General features: G+C 34.2%; 2 protein-coding genes across 2 annotated transcripts; one reads left to right on the forward strand and one right to left on the reverse strand.

Moving 5' to 3' along the window:
- Nucleotides 1-11,628, forward strand: LOC126807673 (wolframin). Its single transcript, XM_050532422.2, has 5 exons — nt 1-76; nt 1,836-2,045; nt 2,542-2,739; nt 3,956-4,095; nt 5,510-11,628. The coding sequence occupies exons 1-5, from the start codon at nt 40-42 to the stop codon at nt 7,259-7,261; spliced, it is 2,337 nt and encodes a 778-aa protein (XP_050388379.1). The 5' UTR covers nt 1-39; the 3' UTR covers nt 7,262-11,628.
- A 1,032-nt stretch (nt 11,629-12,660) lies between these two features.
- On the reverse strand, nt 12,661-26,382 carry LOC126807677 (ORM1-like protein 2). The gene is made up of 4 exons (XM_050532431.2): nt 26,300-26,382; nt 19,257-19,452; nt 18,474-18,625; nt 12,661-17,603 (listed from the first exon to the last, which is right to left on the reverse strand). The coding sequence occupies exons 2-4, from the start codon at nt 19,428-19,430 to the stop codon at nt 17,468-17,470; spliced, it is 462 nt and encodes a 153-aa protein (XP_050388388.1). The 5' UTR covers nt 19,431-19,452; nt 26,300-26,382; the 3' UTR covers nt 12,661-17,467.
- Nucleotides 26,383-26,989: the final 607 nt, after the last annotated feature.

The raw sequence follows: 26,989 nt of genomic DNA on the forward strand, positions 1-26,989 counted from the left end.
GTCATATTACGAAGTCCAATCGAACACATCTAAACAAATATGGCTGCCAGCGAAGTAGAAAAACAAGTTCCAGAGGGTAAGTTTGTGCATATTTAACAGCTTGGTGCACTGTGTATTATTTTTTGTGATATTTGTTTATTACGATGTACAATAGGTAGACTGATAGGCCTATAATCTATATTGCATCAGTGAGTCAGGGTCTCATGGTCGTCACGGATGACAATCTCCAAGTAGTCCAAGTTTTGAGGTTTTTTCATTTATTAAGGATGAAGACCACAATTAAGTTATTATAATTTTAACGCAAAACTACCTTAAAGGGACCATCCCGATTTTAACAGAGTCTCAGAAATAAAAGTCTGTGTACGTATGAAATTTAGAGTAATGGTGTATTTACCTTGTCTGAAAATTTCAGCTCTAAATATTGAGTTGTTTGAACTTGAACTTCAAAACCAATTATCCGGACATGTAACGTACCCTTTTAAGTAAATTTTTTCGTTGGGTGACCTGAATCTATTACCATTCCGTTAGGCTAGAGGTTGTAGTTGATAACGCAAGGTAAATTCCACCTAAGCATTACTTTTATATAATAAATATCTGGTTTTATCCAGACACCGTATAATACAACTTGGGACATCGGTCACCATTTCCAAATGAAGACTGATGTGTTTAAATTGTTTGAAAACGTATATTGAGTTGGTTTCTTGCTCTAGAAGGTAGTGGTTTTTAAGGGTTTTCACATAAAAATTAAACAGTTTTATTCTGCAAGAATTTTGAGATTGACCCTTTAAATCCTTTTACATATAAATGCGTCAAATTTGCCTATTCCACTTATGAGCGCAGACCCCTCCCAATCATAAAAAAAAATATTATATAACAGTGTCAAATATATTATATACTATACACCCTATGGCTTTCCAGAGGACCCCCATATCTTGAGGCCCTAGGTTTCAGTCTGCTAGGCCTTAAAGATGGGTTCCCGCGTACAAACTGGGTGATTTAATGGTATATATGGACCAAAAACATATTCAAACTAATTTATTTGTCATAATTATGCTTCAAATCCTTCTCAAACATTGTAATTGCGAAGGAATGCCCTGCTATTAAAATTCGATCAAACCAGGTCATGTTTACGTCACGTCTTGGGAGTCAAAGGAGAAATCATTGCATACATAAGACGATGTTGTCTTTAATCGCTTACTATTTATTACAAATATCGAATCCTAATTAAATTCTCGGATTATCCACTACCTGAGTCTTTTTCCGTCATTTTTATCTCAGAAAGTATTGTACGTCTCTAACTCATCATAAAGTTGATCAACTTGTACATCAAGCGCTCAATGTTTGCTTGTGACCTTTGACATCGTGCGTTCAGAAGGTCATAATCGTCGGGCTGTTGATTAGGGGAACCCTTACATTTTTGTCCTGTATACGCTCCATGAGTGTTTTTCGGGGAATCCAGTATTTTTTCTAGTAAGATTGGATATCTCTACTTTCCATATATACCAAAATTGCCATACTTTTATTGGAAATAACCACCCGATAAATACTTTTCTGGGAACCCATCTTTAAATAAAAACGGTCTAGCCCGTACTGAAGTGCCCCGTTTAGTGTATGGACCAGAGGTTGGCAATGCTGCACTAACATCAATGTTAAAGTAGCTAATTACATGTATTATATAGTTTTGGTTTTGTCTATCTTGGACTCTGTCTCTCAAATATTATATGGGTGTAAGTAAAGTGTCTAATTCAATTAACACAACTTATATGTTGGTTATTTTACTTGTTCTATCACTACCAGTACGGTAACAAGATAATGTCTTATTGTTTATTTCACAGAGGATAACTTAAAGCTCATAAAACAAGAAGCTGAAAATGGATCCCAAGAACATCAGGCGAAACTTGGTCAGCACTATCTCAAACTGGCTGATTCAAACATCAACCGAGATGAAAATTTGAAGTTAGCCTTGAATTGGTTGGTTAAATCTTCAAAACAAGGAAACGAAGAAGCAACCAACTGTTTGAAAAAATGTGTGGAAAATGAAACTGGTAAGGATAAAAAAAATTTTACACCACATTCATCTTTGTATAATTCGCCTGTCCAACCTCGTGGGTTTTCTCCGGGTCCTCCGGTTTCCTCCCACTGCTAAAGACCCCTACGCGCAAGCGAATTATTGAAATAAAATTAAACCATATGTTAGTCCCGAAATGACCTAGTTTGTGTCGAGTGGACGTTAAACCCTATTTCTCTCTCTCTCTCTCTCTCTCTCTCTCTCTTTGTATAATTATAATGAGCTTGAAATTTGATTTGTTTTTTTTTTATTTAAATTCAGTTTTCAACTGTAGCTGTGTATTATAGATGTTAACCCCGAATAACCTGGTCAGTATCTGTCTGAGATCACTGAGTATGTTGTTTTAACTATGGTCAACTCAGAAGTTGGAAAACTGTGAATTGAAACTGTCAATTAGATTGGTATTTTTGCTTCCATTAATTTTTGGCAAAACCTAGATTTAAAATTGTTCATGATTAATATTTTCTTTTTAGGTATAGATGAAACAAATGGCCCAGACATAAAATGGTGCCTTAACACGTCAACTTTAGAAAAACAGATCCGCCATGCTTCGGCTCGTCTGTTTCAAAATCTCAACTCGACTCACAAGAAGGCGATTAGTCGGGATGAATATTTTGAAGCCATTAAAAGTCTACCTGGTCAAAGACAACAGAAATTATTGATGGCTGCCGGTAAGTCTTTTAAAATAAATGACTTCCAGAATGGTGATATTGAAAAGAAAATAATCTTTATATTTCCAAATTAATTTGCGACTTCCCAAAATTGTAAAAAGAAAATATTGAAATACAGTTGGGTGCTTTTTTGCTTGGGTTTTAATGCTTTATGAAGTTATTTGAAAAACTGCACATTTTGTATTATAAAGGGCGTGTGGCTCTATTTTTTGGAACCTTGAAATAGACAAAAATGGTTCCAAAAGCACATATTTTAATGTAATATGAATGTATGTAAACTGATTTATATTCAGTTTTTGAAAAAATACGTGGACAGTTCAAATACAAAGGCACTCGTTTATGTCTGCTTAGTGCATTCTCCACGTTTTTTTAAATTATTAATTTGTCGTTTGTGAATCAGCCTTTACTAATTACTTCCGCATATGGTGTTGACGTGTTGTAGAATATGTTTTTATTTGTTCATTACAAAATGGCACCGAAACCATAGGGTACACGACTCATGTACTGATTATAAAATGTTGTGTCTTAAATATTGAATATTAGGATCTGATAGTTTCATGGCAAGATAACAACATCAATATTCATTAAAATTGATAAATACTGAATTCTAATTCATGTTTTTTATTTCAAATATTATGGAAAATATTGAGTCAGAGATTTAATTAGCTCCTTTAATATAATGTTACTAGATGATCAAGACCACATTACATTGTCGCAAAACGTTAATACAGTTCAAAACATTAACATGCAGTAAGAGTCTGATGGAAACTACATACTAGCAATGAACACATGGTTATCTAGTAGAAATCATCTAAGATTATGCAGAATTAGGAGTTGAGCTTTTTGAGTTTGCGTGTGTTCGATCCCTGCATTGCCCGAGACAGTTCATTGGGATTTTCTGGCGTGGTTTTGCCCTCGTCAGTGGTGCATGACGGAGGGACTGACAAGTTTAGCTGTCTAGTCGTTTGGACGGGACAGAATACAGAGGTCCCGTGTATACATTTGCGTGCACGTAAAAGATCCCTTGGCAGTTGGTATTCAATATAAAAAGTAGGCCATAGTGCCACTGCCCGGGCAAAATTTCCCGCATAGTACACTGTATGGCGTATGCCCGTCTTCATTAGCCCAGTATGAGCTGAACAGTGGACGTTAAACCTCATTTCATTTCATTCCATTTTTGGAGTTTGGTCATAAAATTTACATCACATTTTTTCAGGTCGTAAAATTGGACAAGAAATAACTGAGAATGATTTTGTGAAAACTTTATCAAAGAAAATTCAAGGTACTCTCACTCTTACATCTGATGAAGAAGAGGGTACGACAGAAGCCTATAAATCAGCTACTACACTTCAAAAGGTACGTTGTTATGGGTTACCTTTAAGAGAATAAGAAGCATCATGGGTAAACACAGTCCCCTTCCATTCACGCAAGCATTCTCTACCCTAGACATCCATTGCTATCAAATCAGAAAGATAACTGGATTACCTCCAAAACTTGTTGATTAGCTTTGTGAAATTATCTTTTTAAAATGATACTCCTAAATTTAAAAGGAGGGTTAGCGCGTTCGCGTTGTATCATAAGGCCTGTCATTGAGTCAACTGGCGTGGTTTCGATTCCTCGGTTATTCGGGACAAGGAGTAGGGTCACCTGTCCAACCTAGTGAGTTTTCTCCGGGTCCTATGGTTTCCTCCCACTGCTAGTCTAAAAGTAATCACTAGTTTTGCTTGGCAGAATTACGTAACACATTCCATTTAAGGAATTCAATTGTTCATTTCTACAAGTGACTTGGTAATTATGACGATGATTTGTCACTTATTCAAGGCGTGGAATTTGGGAATTTATCACCGAAAGCTTTTGGTAGGGTGACCCATGTACTCACAGAAATACAGTCCACCGCTGATAGTTCGAGACTACCACTGAAGCGTGCACATTCGCCGTGCCGAGACCAACTTTCTGGCAGTATGATACTATAAATAGCCATGGCACATGCAATTCTCTACAAATCTATCAACTATTACAGCCGTAAAAAATTTATTGTTGACGATTTTGAATAACAGTAAAATTAAGCTTCTTGGTTATTACAGCAGATTTAGAAATTACGTTCGTTTCATTTTTTAAATTGCTTTATCATTAACTGTACCGTTAAGAGCGGCATCTTTTGGTTTAGTACAAATAATATCTCTGAATCACTCGGGTTAGACAGGAACATGATACTAGCAGTAGTTTCATTTTACTATTACAAGCTTCTTAAAACGATTGTTGAGCTACCTAACGTGCTTATTTCTAAATTCAATTTCTTGTTCTAGCTTTCTGTTATGTTTCGTAAAAAAGTAGTCTTGATTATCCCGACCTGTCAATCAGACGTAGAATGGTCGATAGACTGGTTAAGCGAGACTAATTTCAAAACAAGGGCACGTAACCTATCTTTTACTCAAAAGTGTCTGGATGTTATGGACGACTCTTGGAACCAGTTTTCAGTCTATTATTTATACATGATTAATGGTCATAGCTTATTAAGTACAACATGATCGTTTATTTAGTGACTATAATTGTGTGAAACTGATTTGAGGCTTGGCATATATATAAATATTGTGGCGTAATTGTCGAGATATATGGAGATATTTATTTATGGTGGGTCACCCTACTTTTGGAAACAGAAGATTTGTATTTCCGCAAAAAAATATTTTTGCCACATAGATACAACCTGCTGTTTTTATATAGAAGCTATAAAAGATACCAGATTTTTAGTATTCCTACTTTTGCTTTTCAGTTTGTAAAGTTCCCAAGGCAGACAGCAGGTGTGATGATGGATCATGTTCTAGAATATTCATCTAAAGAAGGAATGAATTGGGTTGTCTCCCTTATTCCCACCAATCAAATTTATTTACTTGCTCTGTTATTTGTATATAGTTATATCACACCCAAATTTCTCTTCTTTTTTATTCCCTTATTTATCTTTTATTTATCTTTCGCTTCTCTCACGATCTCCTCCATGCAAATGTTCTATAAACGTAAAAAGCAGTCTGATGCCGCAAATCTTGCTGGCTTGTTGAAAGAATACGACATGTCTATTGACATAGAGAAAACTGAATCACAATACTCATGGAATTCTCTCACACCATATTTGGTATTTTTTTCCAATCTGCCAGTAGCCATAGCAAGTTTTTCATTGGCTAATAAAGATTATATACCAGTATCCGAGTTATGTGTTATTGCACTTTTCTTTGCTGTCTTCTGCTTTATTGGACTTGGTGACAGCCATGACAAGATAACCTTTTTAACCCTAGGTGCAAATTTACTGGCGTCGTTGCCCGTTTTCTTGCAAAATTTTCCCGAAATTCCGGTCATCAAGTGGTTTGTGATGTTGATAAGTCAACCGTTTTATCAAATTGACTTTGGTTTCGGTTTCTTTGGTAATATCAGTCTTCCATCAGTTGCATTTTTGCTGATACCTATTTTCTTTATACGAATGGCTATGGCTAAATCATGGCAGGGTACGTATCGCATTCTGGTTCCACATTTAGTCTGCTACTTCTGGTGGAACATAACAACCTCTTTCTTTCCCTACACATCCTTTACTGGGTTGCTAAGGGCAACAATAGGATATATCTTAATGCCAATTTTGTTACCAATGGGTCTATTAATATTCTTAGTTATGACAGTTTTTGCAATTTACAAACTGTGTCAGACTGCACTTTTCGGTAAAATTCTTGTCACAGCCGCTTTGTTGATGATTCCTATAGCTTTGACTCAGACGAAGGCAATGTTTGGGAAATCTGCTGATAAGAAATATGCTACAATTAAAAAAGTTCTAATGGTATCTTTTAGTCTTTTAGCCATCGTACCTCTATTATTTGTTCGCATGCCGTCGCTGAAAACCGAAGCGTCTCCTGTTCTTACATGGGATGACTTTAAGGCATTATGTATCCCAGAATCAGAAGATAATATCGCAGGTTTACAACTACGCTGCGATCATTTTGTGGGAACAAGAATAAGTTGGACTGGAGAGGTAGTTAGCACAAAAATTTCAAAGATCGAAAACACTGCTGATGGCTTTATGAATACTCTGCCAAACTTTTTAGCCGATCCTCTACGTTGTATTTACGGCGTTGAATTCCCACCTTGCGATCAAAATACATCAGGCTCTGATGAATTCAAATTTTGCAACTTGATGAAAAGTCTTGGTCATACTTGTCATGTTAAGAATCATGCTACCTATAATTTTCAGATAGTCGTAAAAACAGATGGTGTTTCTTTAAATATTGACGTAGGACCAGAGTTTAAAGAAACCGTGTTTGCATTGTCTCCAAATATTCATATTGCATTTAATGCTACTTTGACAGGTAACTTAGGAACAGGAGCTCCATCTCTGAAACTGGGTTCTCTCAAATCACTGGATAAAGAATTAATTTTAATGATGGCTGTTGAACAGGAGGATGGTTTTTATATTCGATCTCTTTACGAATCTTTTTCTTTTACATTTAATTTTATCTGGTTTCCTGTCATGGAATTGGTCATCTAACTTATTTTATGAATATACATCTGAAAATTATAAAAAAGCCTATCATCAAAAATATGTCTTTCAAATCGCTGTGGATGAATTTTATAAGAGGGGATTTGAGACGAGAGTTATTTACTCATGAATAGAATATGAATGCAATATATACATGTTGATAGTCTTTAGGCATAATACCCCATCTCAATTTTATTAGTGCCTGTGATTGAGGTTCACAATCACAGCTTTCTTTCATCTACGATTTATGGTTGGAAAATCGTAAAATATGATAATTCCACAATATAAGACTTTTACTATGATGAATACAGTTATTAATGTTTTATTGTTTCGAAAATAATTTCTTTCAAAAATAAAATTACAATATAAAATAACAAAGAGCAAGTATTGTACCCTCGAAGTATTGAGGCATTTTTACGTTCCTGAACTGTCTAATGTTTAATTTTGTTCATGTTTTTGAGAAATTGTTTTGCAAATTTATCTAAATATTAAGAATTACAACCATATGCTTGTAAAGTATTGATGAAATTTAGATGTGACTTATTTTTTTTTAAAGTAAAAATATCAAAGTGTGCAATTTGTTGCAAGGGCCACAACAAATTCATAACAGAAACTCTCAAGAGTTATTAGCTTCAAATTTTTAAGTTTTATTATAATATATTATGATTATAATATCTCGAACCCTGCTTAAAATGATCCTGAAGAACTCAATCTGTGGGTAAACCACTAGAAACGTCAACGATAATTAATTAATCAATGTCTGATGTCATAGGGTCAAAAGCCACTTGTATGACCTCTGATGCAACCTTCCTCTACAACCGGTCAGATCTTCTTCTTGTGCAGGCCATCAAATGTATAAAAAAAATGAAATGAAATATAGATCTGCATTTTAATCAGATTGTAAAGAGAACTGAAATGGGTTTGGCCTCTTTGTGTAATATTGTTTACCATATTCAATATGGTTTTTTTTATAGTTGTTTATCTTGTTAGAATGGGATTGTTAATAGATAATATTTATATTAATAGATGTATAATCTAATGTCATGTTTATCTTTTTAAACATGTTTTGTTTATTTACAAATGTAGAATATTTATTATTAGCTATCTTAGAAGCTATAGGTATAGAATAAACAGGAACTTATATTAGGTGTAAAATACGCCAGAACATGTAACAAGTGTAAAATGCCCAAGAACTTGTATCGGGTGTAAATTGCAGACGAACTTACATCAGGTATAGAATTCACAAGATCTTTATCAGGTGTAAAATTCACAGGACCTGGCATTGTATCATGTGCAAAATACACACAAACTTGTATCGGGTGTAAATATAAAAGAACTTGTATCAGGTGTAAAATTCACCCGAACTTGCATCAGGTGTGAAATACACACAAACTTGTATCGGGTGTAAAATACACAGGAACTTGTATCGGGTGTAAAATACACTGGAACTTGTATCAGGTGTAAAATACACAGGAACTTGTATCGGGTGTAAAATACACACAAACTTGTATCGGGTGTAAATATACAATAACTTGTATCAGGTGTAAAATTCACCCGAACTTGTATCAGGTGTAAAATACACCCAAACTTGTATTGGGTGTAAAATATACAGGAACTTGTATTGGGTGTAAAATACACACAAACTTGTATCAGGTGTAAAACACACATGAACTTGTATCGGGTGTAAAATACACATGAACTTGTATCGGGTGTAAATATACACGAATTTGTGTTAGGTTTAAAAGCATATTATATATTTTAATTACATGCATTATAATTTCTATATATTGACCATGTTCTTTCAATCACAACTTTTCTATAATTGTTGAATTTAACAAAGTACACAAAATTGATTTTATATATTTATATTTTTCTTGTTTTTTGCCTGAATATTGTATCACTTTGTATCTATCTATTATTAAACTACTTGGGGGTTTTCCTGCTACTATATATGCTGTTTAACTTTAAATTATATATCATTTTATTCAGATTTATCAATATATTTGAGATTATTTCTTGATTATTTACAATTTTTGAATTTTTAGGTTTCAGATAAGAATGGTCGGTCTTAGTATCATATAAATGTTGTGTACTATACAGTATAAAATTTATACTGTATAGTACACAACATTTATAAATACCTAGAACTGTTAAATTTTGAATCCTTAAAAATTGATTTAAACAATATTTATTCATAAAATATTGAATATACCATGACATTTATAATGATATAATACAATATGTAAAAACTTAGAAACATTTGTTTCAAATAAGGCATTAATGTGTGATAATTAAAGATTTTATTATTACCGACTACATATAAGAAGTGATTCTGAAATGAGATCTCTAGATATATTACAGCAAGTCACTTGCTTTTTACAGGACATGATTGCTATTGCCTGAAGAAGGGGCGATCTTAAATACTGGTGTGAGGATTTTCCTTTTAAACACCCTTGATAAACCATGGACCGTATATAGACAAACTAAACCTGCCTTTTATTCACCCTTTAACATCCTACCTTCCTACACCAAACAGACTAATGAAAACAGGACTGTAGCTAAAAGAAACATGTCTCAAAGAGAATATTCAAATTTAACAAATAATATAAGTAAATAAATATGTAAATAAATAGGTAATAGGTCTTTCAATGATATTGGTGTTAACTGAGTATGATAAACAGATCACTTTAACATTAGGTCTATAAATTACAACACATTCTTTGGGCTTTAGACGTAACATCTCAAAAGGAATTAATTCATACTATTTTAAATTTCCTGTTTTTAGTGTGAGAGATGACTAAAAAGCTCTTACAATTTGAGTAGCACTTGAGTTAAAGATTTATGTTACCCACCACAAGTTTTGTCTTTCTTACTCAGAACATTACAGATACACAAGAGTTACTAGCAATCTCGGTAATCTATGTCTGTGTTCAAATATATTGGTGTACTGAGAGAAATTGGGTATAGCTAGTGTACCTTGTCTTTCATATATATACATTTATAGTTTATTAAATAGTTCAGTATATTATTGGTATATATTATGATACTATTTATTTAACAGGGATGGATTTTATAGTTTAGTTCAAATTCCGAGAATAAAGATAATTTGGAACAAGAGTACCGTAAAATTCGGTTCATCGAAATACTCAGAATATTAAACCGAAGTTCATACCAAACAATAAACCAGGTCATCAGTGCATATAGAATGAATTTTGGTTTATTTTGGTATTTCATATATATAAAGAGAACAAAAAAAAAAACTAAGTAAATTTAAATGTCTTTTAACTGTTGTTTTTGTAACCTTGGTTACATATTTCAAAGTCACTGATCGTCATTTTGCATTTTTTTTCAGACAATATCTAATTTTTCATGGCTTAATAATTCAAGCTAAAATGTACTCAAATTGAGACCAATCAAAAAATTTTAACGATTTAGGTGTCGCTGGTTTGTTTTCACCATATCTCGTTTAGATCATCTGCAGAGGATACCAAATGTTCTGTTCATCATACTGGATTTTTAGAACGATATTTCTTTCAGAGATTCAACTCTCCCAATATAGTAGTTTGCAAGGGGCTCAAAATGCCAATTAGAGACTTTAAGACCATTAGAAATGATTTGAAATTAAGAATTATTTTTGTTGTAATATCTGAACTAGACTGTAAACAATATCAACGGTTGAGGTTATATAAATGAAGATAATAATAAAATATAGTTACATCGAAAAGAAAAATCAAACTCAAAAGCAATGCATTTAAAGTGACTGGCGTTCCAATGGCCAATGTGTATCTTATTTTTGATCTAAATTTATATCCTCATTTATTTACATTATAGATAACCCAGAAACATCCATCATGACCCACCGCTCAGTCTGCTTTAGATTAAAATTACCAGAGGAGGATGTTATGTGGTTATATAGTTGTTATACAATAGTTATAGCCTGACTCTTACGTAACAAGTATAGCTTTCCCTGGAATTAGACATTTCCCTTAATAGTTCTTAAATTATAATTGTTACAAATATGAGTTAGTGGTAATTGAAAACTTTACCAATATTTTTGGTGGGTTAGAGATAATGTATAGTTAATTATTGTTTTTAATTGCAATGGGGTATCCATTAATAGTTATGGTAGGTAGTTAAAGCTCTCATGAATTAACAAAAAACAGTTGATCAAGGGATGCATGAATTACACTGTGAGGTGTTTTTTTAATATCCAAACAAACTTTTTGTCACTTCATGATAGCTTGCAGTTTATATCTAATCTGCTAAATACCTTTAAAATACCATTGTAACTGATCAAAGTACATAATAATCAAACTATTTAAGTTGTTAGAGTAACATGTAGAAATGAATTATGAAAATAAAGATATGTGGACTTTGTTGCTCTTCATAACCCAAAGCAATCTTTACTAGATAGCTAGACATATCCATTAGCAATTGTAAATACAGGAAATGAAATGAAATGTGTTTAATGTCCTACTTTTCTGCACAATGAAGACAGAAGTGGTTGAAATGGGGTTTACTGTTTAACTGACTGGGCTAATGAGTGTCATGAGACAAGCCTGGACAGGGGCACTACGACCTACTCTTATTCTGAATTCTATCTGTCAAGCGACATATATTGTCTGTTTGTCTGTTCGTTCACAATTTTTATCCGATTTTGACGAAAAAGTATTTAATTTTTATACATCCACATTTTCATGTGGACATATATCGTCTGTCTGTTCTCAAATTTTATCCGTTTACATCCCAAAGATCTTGGTTCCTTTCGATATTGGCATGTAACTTCGTGGATTATGGGCACTGGTTGTATGAAAAATCATGTTTTTAGGTTGTGGAACCTCTAGAGGTCACAATTTTGATACATTTAAAACATGTGTTTGTATCCCAACAATCTTGGTTCCTTTCCATATTCATCGATGCATATCAGACCGTAACTTCCTGGATTATGGCCCCTGATTGTATGGAATAAAATCTTGATTTTAACTTGTGGAACCTCTAGGGTAACAATTTTTATTTGATTTTAAAAATTGTTTAAATATTTCATCGTAACACCCTGATGATGGTTGAGTTTGAATTTCGTAAAAATCAGACTGAGCTGCCCAACAAAATGGCTGCTGCTTAAACGCAAATAGTATAAAGGTATGTAATACCAAAGTATCTAATATCTGATTGTGATGAAAATAAAAATATATGTTTACATCCCAAAAATCTTGGTTCCTTTCGATTTTCGTGCATATCAGACCATAACTTCCTGGATTTTGGATCATACACAACCAACCAGTATTTAATTTTCGTAATACACAACCAACCAGTATCTAATTTTCATAATACACAGCCAACCAGTATTTAATTTTCATAATAAACATCTTGTAGTTCTATCATTCATGAATTGAGACAAAAACAAATGGTGGGGTTTTTTTTGGTCAAAATGTTTTATTTATTTATATATACATTATTATATACCAGGGTGATTTACATACACAAAGCAAATAACCATTGTTATCCACTAAATAATAACCATTATCCAACAAATATAACTTGCAATGTTACAATAACAACTTAATCACAGGGTCCGGTTGTTCAAAGCTCTGTTAACGTATAACTATTCGTTAACATGGAGTTTCAACAGAGAGAAATTCTGTTGTTTTCTGTAGGATATATAACAGTTATCTTTTTGTCTTTAATCAAGTTTTGTGAACAGACTGCACAGTTAACCCACTTCCTTCATTTTCTTGTTAATCATAACTTCTATGAAGTGACTATACACGTATACTGAATTTAAAATTCAGCCAATGATCAAACAGTCTTATCATATTAACATCTGTGCATTAGCTAACAGATAATGAAATTGACTTTCCAGCAACAGAAATTTAATGGCCAGTTAACAACTGACACATTAGCAAGATAATCTGTTACAGTTTAACGAATCACTAAAATAACTGAGTTTTGAACAACCGGCCCAAGAATTTTAATAGTTTTGTATCACAAACAAAATGTTTAAATGTTAAAAAGGAATGGAATAATAATATTTAAAGATGCATTATGTAAGAACTAAATCTTCCAATTAAAAATCTTTTTTCTTGCTTCAAATGTTATAATAATTTGACATTTATTCACCTTACAAGCCCGTAATCAACTCTCTTGATCATTGGATGGCTAAGATATTTAATGGATTAGAACCAATCCTCTAGCCATTTAAAATTTAATTAATGATAAAATGGATAGACGAGAATTTGTTTAACATCTTAGCAATGGTACTTGACACAATCGAGAATATCTTAAAATTTCAACCACTCATAACTTTGCTCAGAATAAAGTAATTTGGCCAAAATTTTCAATATATTCATTTCTCACTATCTGTTTTTGAACTATTATAGCGAGAATTGTTGGCTCTATCTAAATTTTTACATACTGCATCTTTAACATGTCTAACATACACCAAGTGATGATAATTTGAATACATGTACATGATGAACATAAAACTTTACATTTTGTGGGATCAACAGGTTTTTTTTTGGTTTTTTTTTAAAACTCTTCAGGCATATATATATCTGGTAATACAAACTTATGGATTTGAAAACTTCTATATTAATTATTTAGCAGGGCTGCCGCTGAGAGAATTTTGATGTGCTAGGGCTTTATGGGCCCTGGAGCAATGTACCGATTGCACCCCCTCTCCTCTCCTTAGGTCTTATTACTTAGTCTTTTTCAGTGCCAAATTTATTTAGTAGCTAAAGTAGCAGTAAAGGCCTATGAAATGGGGGTGCAGGGGGTGCAAAGGGTACACTGGTCTCTAAACCGGACCCAAGAATTTCCTGGGATCTTTAAAAATGCTCCATTCCACCGCTTTCAAAGGCTTGGTCAAACATGTATCATAATTCCTGATGACATGAGTCGAAAACTGTGTTGAAACACTATCGTATAAATACAAAAGCTTTGAATCCAAAAATAGACATTCTTATTGAGTTTCTCAGCCCTTCACTCCACCAAGAACTTTATTGATGAACGTAGAGTAACAGAGATAGCAAGAACTCCTGGGTGTAGAACTGTACGAATCACCCAATATTAACATTTAATTGAAGAGATCATACAGGGCGATTATTTTGTGTGTGAAATTTAACGATGCATTATGTAAGAGCTAAATATACCTACTCCAAATATTATATAAATTGTTATTTAGACATTTGTTAACATCACAAGCCCATAATCAACTCTCTAGGTTATCGGATGACTCAGATTTTCAATGGATTAGAGCAGCCTAGCCATTTAAAAATTTAAGAAAATAGATAATATAGACTGTGTATTATCGTAGCAATGGTACTTGACAATCAAGACTATCTTTATTCACTCCGAATAAAGTAAAGTAAATTTTACATAATGCATCCTGAAGTATAAAAATTCATGCTTTATAACAAAATATAGTTTATAAACATTTATACCATACACGAAAAAAATACTGTGCTTTGGAATGGAAAAAAGGTACAATAAACTGAATTGTGAAAAACAAAAACACCAAAAATTTATTTTGGGGGTAAATAAGATTCTTTAAAAACAAAAATTCTAACCATTTATGAAAATGAGTTTTACAAATAAGTGGTACATATTGTAAACAATGATCAATAGCTAAAGGTGTAATCTTTTTATCCCTGGAAAATAAATTTTACCCCTTGAGTATGTTATAGAATATTCCTCAAGGATGATTTTCTAGAACTAAGAGAAGGAATCATCTTGTCATTGGAAAAACTAACATGTCAATTCATGACATAATGCCAATATCTTGTCCAAACTATTGACACCCGATTCCAAGTTACTGGCACCTATTTTAAACCTGGAAACAGTAGGAAATCAGCCCAGATCAGAATATCTTTGAGACAAAAGATAATTTTTTTTTACTAAATATCTAAATATACATTAAGAATGACTTTTAAGGGAGAAAGGTTCAGGATAGACTAATTGATGGTATATTTGTCCTCTTCAGAATCATTTGTATGTCTGAAAAATACATTTTCTATACATTTTTGTATTTAATGGAGAAAACCAAGATCAAACAAGGTAATTTAGTATATGGTAACTTGGTATTTCAAACATTCACGATTTAACTAATATAAAACAAACAATCTTGTAGCTCTCCTTATCAATAAAAGTTTTAAGGTTTTGGAATATGTTAAGATATAACAACAGAAAGAGGACCAATAAAACATTCACAGTTTCAACATCAAAATACCCACATAAATAATGATGTTTTATTCAAAGTTAATGACCCATCTCCAGTGCTGATAATAATCATAAAATACCAGTACATGTCACCCATGACAGCAAAACCACAACAAATTTTATTAATCAATACCAGATTGTAGAGTGAATGTCACAAATGGGATATTCCTGCATTTAACAAATAATATATGACATAAAATTATAAGTGCTTGTTGTTTTTTAAAGGGTGAAACTAGATAACAATATATTTAAATATACATGTATCTACAATTTCCCAAGTCACACAACCAAATCCCGTTGAATTGTTGACCTCTGCCATTATAAACAATAATTCACTTGCTAAAATACATAATGTCCTGTTGGAAAATAATCATCTGTCTTTTAGTGAATGGTAAATTTATATTCAAGGCAATTTCATTATCTAATGTAACAGAAATTCTGCAAATACCACAGGTGCAAGCAGCATTTAGTAACTGAATTAGAATAACATATTACATAATTATATGGAATACAAGTTACTTAAAAGTTTATTTATGGCGATGGTTCGATGAGGGATCTCTTGTTATTTATCAAGCAAAGATAAAGACGAGAGAACCATCGTTGAAACGTCGCCAGAAATAAACTTCCAAGTAATTTGTATTTCATATAATTTTGTCATGTGTTACACACGCTACAATATACATTGTTTGATTAAAAGGTTTGGAAAACAGGCAAAATACCAGCCTATCCCATTACTTATAGCACTGTAATTGGACTGTAATAAACACTAGAGAAACATGTAAAAAATATTTCAGGATAGGTAGAAACAAGCACAAATCTTTATTACTAGAATTGACATAAATTTCTCACCAATATAAGGAAATTTAATTTTTGATGGTTATATATATCATAAAAAAAACACATACTATTAATGGCAGTAAATTCATGTAAGCATCTCTTATATACACAACAAGGTAATCCTAATTTCAACAATCATTGATTTTTTCAAAATATGCCTGACATTTCACTACTACTTTGGCAAGTGGGAGGAAATCAGAGAACCCAGAGAAAATTCATGAGGTTGGACAGATGAGACTACTCCTTGTTACTTACAAGCTGTGAATCGAAACCACACAACTTGCCTCAGTTACAGACCGTATGATCTAAAGTGCATGTGTTCGTCCACCCAACCTCCACATACAGCTGTAAGAGAAATTGTGTCAACTACATATAGTTTGTGGACATTGTATCAGGAGTCATATAGGGTATCAAAAGAGAACACAGGTATTAATAAATTCTTCAGATCTTGGTATTGTGAAGAGTAATAAAATGAAATTTGAACTATAGAAAGAAACGATTTGTGTTTTAATTTGATTGCCCATCCCTCAAGAAATAAGAAACAAAGGAGTAGTGAAGTGTCAGATTTAGATATTATCTTGTCCTGTACCTGCATCCACTATTACGTTGTCTATCCCTGGTAGGGATGGTACAAGAATTGTTGTATTACTAAATAAAGGATAGAATGGAGTTGAAGACACAATAGTTCCGTCATTTTGGGATTAACATATCATTCATCGTATATATCATAATCTATTTAACCGATTCCCAGCAAAAAAAAAATAATTCAATATTATAGATCACTCAACAAGTTTGATCTGGCACAGTGAAAGTATACGATACAAAACATAGCTGTATCTTTAAAACTCACAGAATAATGTAGTCTTGATCATTTAGTAATACAACAGACATGTCTACCCTTGACAATTAAGATGGTAGTGGAATGTCCTAGTGGTTTTAGGACAAGACCAAAATGGTTACCTGGGTTACAGAGGAAATACATGTACATTATTTACATTTTATCATCCAATTATTTTACAAGTTTTCCTTAAATAAATACATCCACAATTTACAGCAACAATTACTAAATTTCTTTTTCTCCTCCAAAGAATCAAATCAAATCCACTGATGCTATTCTTTGAATACATTTTATTCATCCATTCAGTAAGTCCTTTCTTCTGTCGCTCAATATTTATTTATTCCAAAAAGTCTAACCCCATGTAGTTGAGGCATTTTGGGAATTAGACTCAAACACAAAAATGAAATATTGATAATAAAATGATAGGAATCATACTTTGTGTAAAAACTTGCCAACATAAATCTGAAAAGAAAAAAAATATTGAAGCAATGAAATGAAACATGGATGTGCAGACATGACTCATTTTTTTTATCCCAATTAATACACAAGACATCTCGCTGATAGCCAAAGTGAACAGGGGCCTGAATAATGAAATAAAATGGGGTTTAACGTCCTACTGTTCTGCGCCTGAATAATGAGTTCACACAAAATTCTACAGAGTGATCAACGACGGTGGCAGGATTTATAATTGTTTTGAGATATCTTAAGAAATGCAAGAAAATCTAAAGCGATCATTTTGTGGGTCGATAATTGTGAGTTTTTGGCTAGTGCGGTACTTGAGTAAAACGCCTATGGTTAATAATTGTGTAATAATATGAAGACATATATATATCTACAATATATGTATGGTCAATGATTTTGTATATCTAATAATATATGTATAGGCTATATGTTTAGTTTTATATTGGTTATTGGAAATATGATCCATTGCCATCTGTCACTCTGAGATAATGATTAGCTATAATCTTTCGCGATAAGAATTTATATTTTATAATACAGACTTTCATAACCAATATTTAAAGTAACTAAAACAAACCCGTATTAAATACTGGTAGCAACACAAGCATACAAAATTTACGACCGGATCTAACAAATATTATTTCACCATACAATAGAAGGCTAACCCTGTACTACTGCAAACTGGCTTAGTCTTATACAAATCATAAATATCTCTTCTTTTAGTACATAAATAACCTAATTTGTGTTGAGTAGAAGTTAAATCCCATTCCTCTTCCTCCTCACTGTATATTCTTCTTTCATTATCGAGATTGCATCCAGCAATGAAATCTGGGGAAAGCCCACTGACTAAAACTACAAAACCAAATTACTTACAATGCAACAGGTACACAAGTTAGAAATTTTTTAGTAGCAGTAAATTGTTGACCATAATCAATCTGTTCCCACTGCGTCTGTGTTCTGGCGTCGCCTTGGTCAGATGTGACCCAAGGGGTTCCTTTAGTTACATGTAACATCACAAACATTGCCTGTAGGTAGAGAAACATGATTAATAATTAATAAATAATATAAACATATGATCAATCAAAAAACATGTAATTTAAAACTATTTATGTCTTATGTGCATATACCACGCATACATGTATAACACACATCAGCCCTTCAGGTATGCAAATTTAATCAATCATTTTAATATCCAGGTCTTGATACTAGTTAATTCAGTGTTAAAAACTCTTAGAAACCTTTATTCTAGTCATGTGCAAATATCTGAATCTCAGTGATTATTTTTCAAAGACATTTTCAAAATTCTTAACTATATAAATCCCTTGGGGTTCTTTCAATCTTTATCAAGCAGATATACATTGTATCATCTGTTTAATGGGACAATATAATGGCCCGTTTTCATTCATGACAAGTTAATATTTCTTCACATTTTGGTTTTTGATTTGCATAATTAAACCCATTATAAGGTGCCCTATGAAATTATTATTATCATCAATTACTTTACTTAACAAAATATCAATTTCTTCATGTATGTCATAAATCATACTTCTGGCCTCCCCCTCAAGGATTTTACTTTCGGTCTGGTTTTGAGAGACGTTCTTACAGAAAAATTTGATTTTATTTTCTAGTAAGTATAAAGTAAATATATGTACTTACAAGGTCATGTAAAACATTTGTTAATGTCCAGGCAAGGGCAACACTGAAATATGGTATACTCAGTACCAGTAAATGACCAATAAAAATAATCAACAGATACGTCAACCATATTCCTTTACTATTTAAATAGGAATGAGTTGGGTTGGTATCACTGTGAGCTACTCCAACATTCATCTTCAACAATAACTATTGTGTCCTGAAAAATACAAATATATATTCATCTTAATGACAGTCCAACATTTCACACTAGGAAATGACCAGATCTGTCATTGTATTAACATCTTGCTTTACCTGAGATTAAAAATTGCAATTAATCTAATTAAAATATAGATCTATATTTCGTTTTGTTTTTTATACTTTCGATGGCCTACATTGCATGTAGATCTAACAAGTTATAGTGGGAGTTTACGTTCTATGAGGTCGGGACCAAGCAAGCGACATTTGACCCGATTACGTCAGTCATTCGATTAACCAATTAGCGACCGCCATGTATTTTTTATCTACTTTTGCTTTGTTTTGATTTCTATTGCCGCTAATGTCTACCCACAGTTCCGCGCAGAAAAGGTCAAACGCTCGATTCGACAGACAATTTGATTGGCTGACCCCTCATTTCAAGCAGAACACGAGTTAAATAACAACGCTTCCAGATCCAAGTGTAGTAAAGACAAGTAAAATTGAAATTTTGAACTATAAAAACGAAACGAAATTGGATCTGTGTTTTAATCAGATTAGCAATTAATATAATGAGCCTTCCTTCTAACTGGAATATCTAAACAATAGAACAAGATACAGAGACAGAAATGGGGTTTAACGTCCACTTAACACAAACTAGGTCATTTTGGGACTAACATACAGTTCAGTGTTATTTAATAATAATAATAATAATTCTTTATTACCTTACAGGAATTCTTAGACATAGACAAGAGATGAGAATTTGATACAAAATAATAAATAGATATAAATAATACATAATACATGGGTATATGTTAACAAATGACAGCCTATTGCATTTCGTCTTATATTGCTTGGTTTAGTATACATATGCTTTGGGGGATAAACGATGACTGACATCTTTTTGTTTTAAATTTTGGTACTCTATTAGTCTCTATAGCGACGTCCCGAGGGTAGTAATTCGTATTCACTGTAAAGAAAATGTGTTTCATCAAAGGCTATTTTTTTGCTCACATTAGGTAAAAATTTATTGTGCAGTCTATTGAGTGGGGTGTGCTGAACCCCTGAAATTTTGCTAGCCGTGTTGACAATTTTGTTTAGCTTAGCTTTGTTTTGTACGGTGAGGGAAGGATACGAGCATTGGATAGAAAAACAAAGAATGCTTTGTATAAATGAAGTGTAAAACACTGAAAGTATGGCTTGGTTAACGTGAAAAGATCTCAATTTGTGCATGTAATAGAGGCGTTGTTGACACTTTTTGTACACTGCGTTTGTGTTTTGGTTCCATGATAGTTTGTCATCAATAATAGTACCTAGATATTTGTATTCTGAAACTATCTCAACAGTTTCATCATCAATTGTTAAGGGAACTATATGTGATTTATTAACCCTAAAGTCAATGATAAGTTCTTTGGTTTTATTGACATTCTGCAAAATTTGCAACATCACCTCTGTAATGAGTGTCAGATTCAGCGTCGCTTAGTGAGCTAACAATCGTTTAGTGAGCTAACAATCGTTTGCTCTTAGGGGTCTTTAGCAGTGGGAGGAACCAGAGAAAACCCACTAGTTTGGACAGGTGGCCGTGGGCGCAGGCGCTAACCATTTGGCCATCCAACCTCCAGAACAAGATACATGTACATGTTATGGTCTAGAATTTGCAATAAGTAGACTTAGTGATTATTGAGAAATTTAATGTCATAGCAGTCTTGTACTACAAACCACTCAATTAATTATTAATATGACTAGAACTAGAGATATAATCATTTGTAGTCTCCAAATATTGAGTTGGATTTCTTCCTATTCCTGTCATGGCCAACTTTTATCATCAGTGGTTTAAGAAACAGTCTACTCCTTCAGAAATTATCAGAATGCTAATTTCATAACTGACTATTCTTTCAGTCGGAGCACAATCACCTTTTAAGCAACCAAATGAATGTTGTTATATTGCCTTGTCAAACAGTTAAAAACTATATCAAACTTACAAAACATTTTACTCCGTAAAATTCAACCTACTAGATATTACTAAGGAATTTATTTATCTAATTTACATGTAATTACTTATTTGTTATAATTGAAATACTGTAATTATGCTTTGTCTATATGAAATTGTACATATATTATACATCCTACCCACAAGGAAGAAAATTAATATAAGCCTATTTGGCTTGTTCTTGTATTCTATTCACAGAGAATTTGTTAGCAATCTTCAAAACAGCTCTGTTTTTAAGTGTCAAATTACAGTAGGTCAACTCTAAATAAATTTTAGAGAATAAAAACTTCATCTCTTTTGTATTTTATAAGTATTTGGTAACACATTATCACTCAAATTGGTAGATATGTTACACCCACTTGGTGCAGCTTGCTGTGATGACAACAGATTTTATAAGAAAATACTATTTAGCCACATATTAGGAGTGATTCTTAACACCGAAAAACTAACTGGGATACTATATACTGAAAAACCTACTAGATATCGCTAAACACGCTAAATACCGAGAAACACCTACCTTACCTATAAATAAAATAAATGGAGTTATGTGAATAGACATATTGATATGGTTATTAAGAGTTAGCAGGAGTGAATCCTTGCCACATTTTCCCTCGCCCTGCAATATTTGTAAAATACAAACAAACCCAATGCGAGAGATCATGTTCAGAAGCGTAAACAAGAGCATCGCTATCGCTGCAATATATGTCCACATTCCTGCTTTGATTGATATGGTACTTTTTAAAATGAAGAGAATGAAATATGAAATGGCTGTAATATGACAAGAGGCAAAGAAGGCTAGGCGGTGAGTGTGTTTTGCCAAATTTACAGACAAAATTTTAACAAAAAAATGGGTGTGATACTGCCCCAGGGGGTCGGGGCACGCACCAAAATAAATAGTTGTTGTCTCTACGGTATAAGGAATAAATATGCAAAGTTCCAAGATGATCCATTCAGAATTGCAGCCTGTAGACGATAAATACAAAAATTGGGCGTGGTTCTGCCCCCTGGGGGTTGGATATGGAACAATATAAATACACTCAAAGCCATTAAAAATGCAATGGCTAATTTGTGAAATATTTCTGGTTAACGTTTTCTTGGGCTTTCCTATCTTATGGCACATAGGTGAAACATGTGATGGGTCTCTTTTTGTGGAGTTCTGGGTTTGAACCCAATATCAGTTCTCGGTAATGAACTTTGTTTGTACAAATGCAACACTTGTCTTTTTTCACGATTTTAAGCAGTCCCATGTCACACGTTTTGCACGTGCATTCCCTGCACTCTGGCCCTTTAAATACAGATCCAAATTTCAACATTCAACACTTCTGAAAAATGCCACGTCTTACACAAGAAAACAGGAACAGAGCTATTGGCATGCTAAATCAAGCGGCTTCACAGGTAACCGTCGCCAGACACTTTAATGTCCACACATCGACCACTGCTCGCCTCAAGACAACGCTTCCACGCCATTGGAAGAATTGCCGACCTAGAGCGCCACCTGTAACAACCGCCACATCCGACTACAGCATCTGCGCAACAGGTTCCAGTCAGCTACTGCTACTGCCAGGGGAACTGTTGGAACACGGCAACGTCAGATCAGCCCTCAAACAGTCTGAAGGCGACTGGCTGCTCTTTGGTTACGCTGCCATTGACATAACCAAGGTCAAATCCTTTTGTATTGTCATCGACTTGCCAGACAGCAATGGGCCGCAAATCAGGGTATCTGCACAACACACCATGGCGAAATGTCATCTTCTCGGATGAATCCTGATTCAACCTCAAATTTCCTGATGGACGTCACTGTATCTACCGACGTCGACATGAACACTTTGCTCATAACTGCGTGCTGGAAAGGGATCGTTTCGGGGAGGTGGCGTCATGGTTTGGGCTGCTATCAACGTCACTTTCCGGTCCCAGTTGGTGGTGATCCAAGGCAATCTCAATGCTCAACATTATGTTGACGCTATCCTTCGTCCGGTGTTGCTTCCATTGCTGGCTCAACATGGCGTCCGTCGACAGATGGTTTTTCAGCATGAAAACGCCCGACCCCACACTGCCAGGCTGACAAGAGACTCTCTAAACAATCATCATGTCTGTGTTATGGATTTGCCTGCTATGTTTCCCGACATGAACCCGATCGAACACCTTTGAGATGAACTCAATCCGTGCCACCACGAACTATTGCAGAGTTGGCACGAGCACTCCAAAATCATTGGCAAACAATCCCACTGCGTTTAGTGAGACATCTGTGCCAGTCCTTCAGGCATGTGTAAGAGCTCGGGGTGGACATACTGATGGCCGATATTGACTTCAGCTGACCCCTGCTTTGTTTCATGGTTCTCTGACATTTCGGTTTTGTACATTTGTAGTGAATTTATTCATGAAATTATCCACAGATGCTTGTTATGTCGATTTTGTCAATTGTTATGTACATTTGTTAAAAGTTGTTGCAGTAAATAAACTTTGAATTAGGCATTGCATTTTAAATGGCTTTGAGTGTAGGTACCACCCTGTTATTGAAATGATTGATATGCTGCTATCCTTACCGTATAAGGAATAAATATGCTAAGTTCCAAGATGATCCATTTAGAATTCCAGCCTGTAGACAAAATACACAAAATTTGGGCGTGGCTCTGCCCCTGGGTCCAAATCTGTTAATAATCTCAACCTGTACATCATTTACAGACAAAATATCAACAAAAAGTGGATGTGGCACTGCCGAAAGGGCTGGGGGTCATGCACCAACATCAAAAAGAGAGAGAGAGAAATGGGGTTTAACGTCCACTCGACACAAACTAGGTCATTTCGGGACTAACATGTGGTTTTTAATTTTATTTACATAATTCGATTGCGCGTAGGGGTCTTTAGCAGTGGGAGGAAACCGGAGGACCCGGAGAAAACCCACGAGGTTGGACAGGCGACCCTACTCCTTGCCACGTACAACCGGGGATTGCACCAACATCAATAGTTGCTGTCCTTAGGGTACATGTGTAAGGAATAAGTATACCAAGTTCCAAAATAATCCATTCAGAATTGTGGCCTTTGGGCGCTAAAGACAAAAATTGGGCATGGCTCTGCCCCTGGGGGTAGGGGCATTCACCAAAATCAATAGTTGACACCCTTAGGCTATAAGGAATACATATGCAAAGTACCAAGTTGATCCATTCAGAATTGTGGCCTGTAAACGATAAACACAAAAATTTGACGTGGCTCTGCCCCTGGGGGTCAGGACATGCAGTTGCCGTCCTTAGGCTATACTATATATAAGGAATAAATATCCCATGTTCAAAGACGATTCATTATGAATCGTGGCCTGTAGACAACACACAGAGACACAAAAAAAAGGGGTGTGGCTATGCCCCTGGGGGTTGGGCAATCACCAAAAAACAATAGGGGTCATCCTTAGGGTATAAGGAATAGGTATGCAAAGTTTCAAAAGGATCTGTTAAGAATTGCAGACTGTAGGCGAAACACAAGACACAAACATTGGGCATGGCCTTGTCATAGGGGGTTGGGCATGCACCAAAAATAATAGAGGTCAGCCTTAGGGTATAAGGAATAAATGTAAAAAAGTTTTCAAGACGATTATGAATTGCAGGCGGTAAGTGACACAGAGAGTACAGACACACAAAAAGAAAATGGGCGTGGAATAAGTATGCTGTCTGTAGATGACAAACAAATAAATACAATAAATGGGCGTGGCTCTGACTCTGGGGGTCGGGCATGCACGAAAAACAATAGGGATCATCTTTAGGGTATAAGGAATAAGTATGTAAAGTTTCAAGATGATCACTTAAGAATTGTGGCCTGTAGGCGACACAGAGACACAGGCAACGGCAATATACATCCACACAGAATGTGAAAGTAAATGCACTAAATGGTAGTTGAAACCAAATTTAGCTGGGTCATTATGATTCTGACCTTGTACAATTCAAATACATGTACCGTACATGTATATACCAGGTCAAAATGTGTGAGAGAGAGACTCAGAAATGGGTTTGAAGCTCCACTTGACACAAACTAGGTCATTTCGGGACTAACATGGTTCAATTTATTTTTATTTCAATAATCTGCATGCGAGCAGGGGGCTTTAGCAGTGAGAGGAAACCGGAGGACCCGGAGAAAACCCACGAGCTTGGACAGGTGATCCTACTCCTTGTCACGTACAAGCTGGGAAGCGAAACCACAACACTTGACTCAATGACAGACTTTATTATTTCATTATTGCAATGTCGAAAACTGTCGATGATATTGGGTTAAAGACTTGGCAGGAAAATACCTCCTTTATTATACATTATACATACATGTTGGTGTTTTTTGGTATTACATTTAGTGTGGTTTTTTTAGTATATTGTGTTTCTAATTTTATAGTGTCTCATAGGGTATTTCTGTGTTTTTCTGCATCAAGAATAGTCACATGATATTGCAACTTTCAGGAAATCCACCTGTAATATGACCTATCTCGTTTTGTCATGGACTGGAGTAGATGTTGGGTCCATGTTTTTGTTACCGGTAATGGTGTCACTGGCCAAAATTAACCTTATCTTCTTATAGACTCAATGATTCGAGAATCTACTAACAATTACATGTATGTTATACTGACTCACTCAATGTCTCAGTCCCAACAAGTGTTGTGAAATTACTCAAGTCAAGCAAATTTGTTTTATAACATGAGACTGAGTATTTCAGTATTATTTTATTGCGACTGAGTCGGTGAGTGACGAGATTTACTGTCTGTGACTGTAGCCTACAGCCTGTAGCCTTCGGGAATTCTATAAAAACTAGCTTCACATAGATTAGACATATATCTATTTCAGAACAAAATGGAACTTTTATATTTAAAATCGTCAAAATGAATCATCAACACATAAAAATAGAAACAAACCTGCAGCAGCCTCAAGTTATTTTGTTTATTAAAACCACCAGCAAAACACAGGACTAAGCGCGTGCGTGTAATCGCGGTTATCTAGACGCTAATTTAGAATATAACAGAGAAACTATGTCGGAGTTAAAGGCGTTTTTATCGACCTGCCAAATCACTTTGAATTTAGTTTCTAAATTCCTTCAAATATGAATTATATATTTTAAGAGAAATGTAGAATTCACCTCAAATAAATGAGCTAATAATTTAATGGGTTATTTGTGAGTTATGTATTTTACATCCGCTTCCACCGAGGTGATATCGCAGACAATGGGTTAATAGAAAAACACTTTAAATATCAAATGAAAACCTTAAATCGAATTGTATCAAGGGGAGGTAATTCTCAGTAATTGGACCAGTTATCCAGTCTCAGACGTAACGTCAAGTAGCCATAACCTGCGTTGGAAAAAACGTCGTCTGCTAGATGCATCAGCATAAAAGCTGGCATTTGTATTAAATAGGAAATGGTATTTACATTTTCCGATATAAAATTTTAGGACAAGCCTAATTTATTCTAAAGGATAATTATTTAATTTGATAGTACGTTTAGTGTATAAAGCTTGTAAGTTGTTGAAATCCGTGGGTAACGGCAGATCGAGAGTAACGCGTCTTGTCAACACGCCTGACTTCTCCGCGAGTTCTGGGCTACAGTTT

This window comes from Patella vulgata, chromosome 9 (genome assembly GCF_932274485.2).
Source record: "Patella vulgata chromosome 9, xgPatVulg1.2, whole genome shotgun sequence".
In the NCBI taxonomy this organism is placed as follows: Eukaryota; Metazoa; Mollusca; class Gastropoda; family Patellidae; genus Patella; species Patella vulgata.

Bases quoted from the DNA above. Each gene is read 5' to 3' on its own strand.
- LOC126807673 (XM_050532422.2), top strand. From the start codon at position 40: ATGGCTGCCAGCGAAGTAGAAAAACAAGTTCCAGAGG. The intron at 77-1,835 runs GTAAGTTTGTGC...TTTATTTCACAG, and splicing joins AGAAAAACAAGTTCCAGAGG to AGGATAACTTAAAGCTCATA. The intron at 4,096-5,509 runs GTACGTTGTTAT...TTTGCTTTTCAG, and splicing joins CAGCTACTACACTTCAAAAG to TTTGTAAAGTTCCCAAGGCA.
- LOC126807677 (XM_050532431.2), bottom strand. From the start codon at position 19,430: ATGAATGTTGGAGTAGCTCACAGTGATACCAACCCAACTCATTCCTAT. The intron at 18,626-19,256 runs GTAAGTACATAT...CTCTACCTACAG, and splicing joins CAAATGTTTTACATGACCTT to GCAATGTTTGTGATGTTACA. The intron at 17,604-18,473 runs GTAAGTAATTTG...TTTTCTTTTCAG, and splicing joins ACTTGTGTACCTGTTGCATT to ATTTATGTTGGCAAGTTTTT.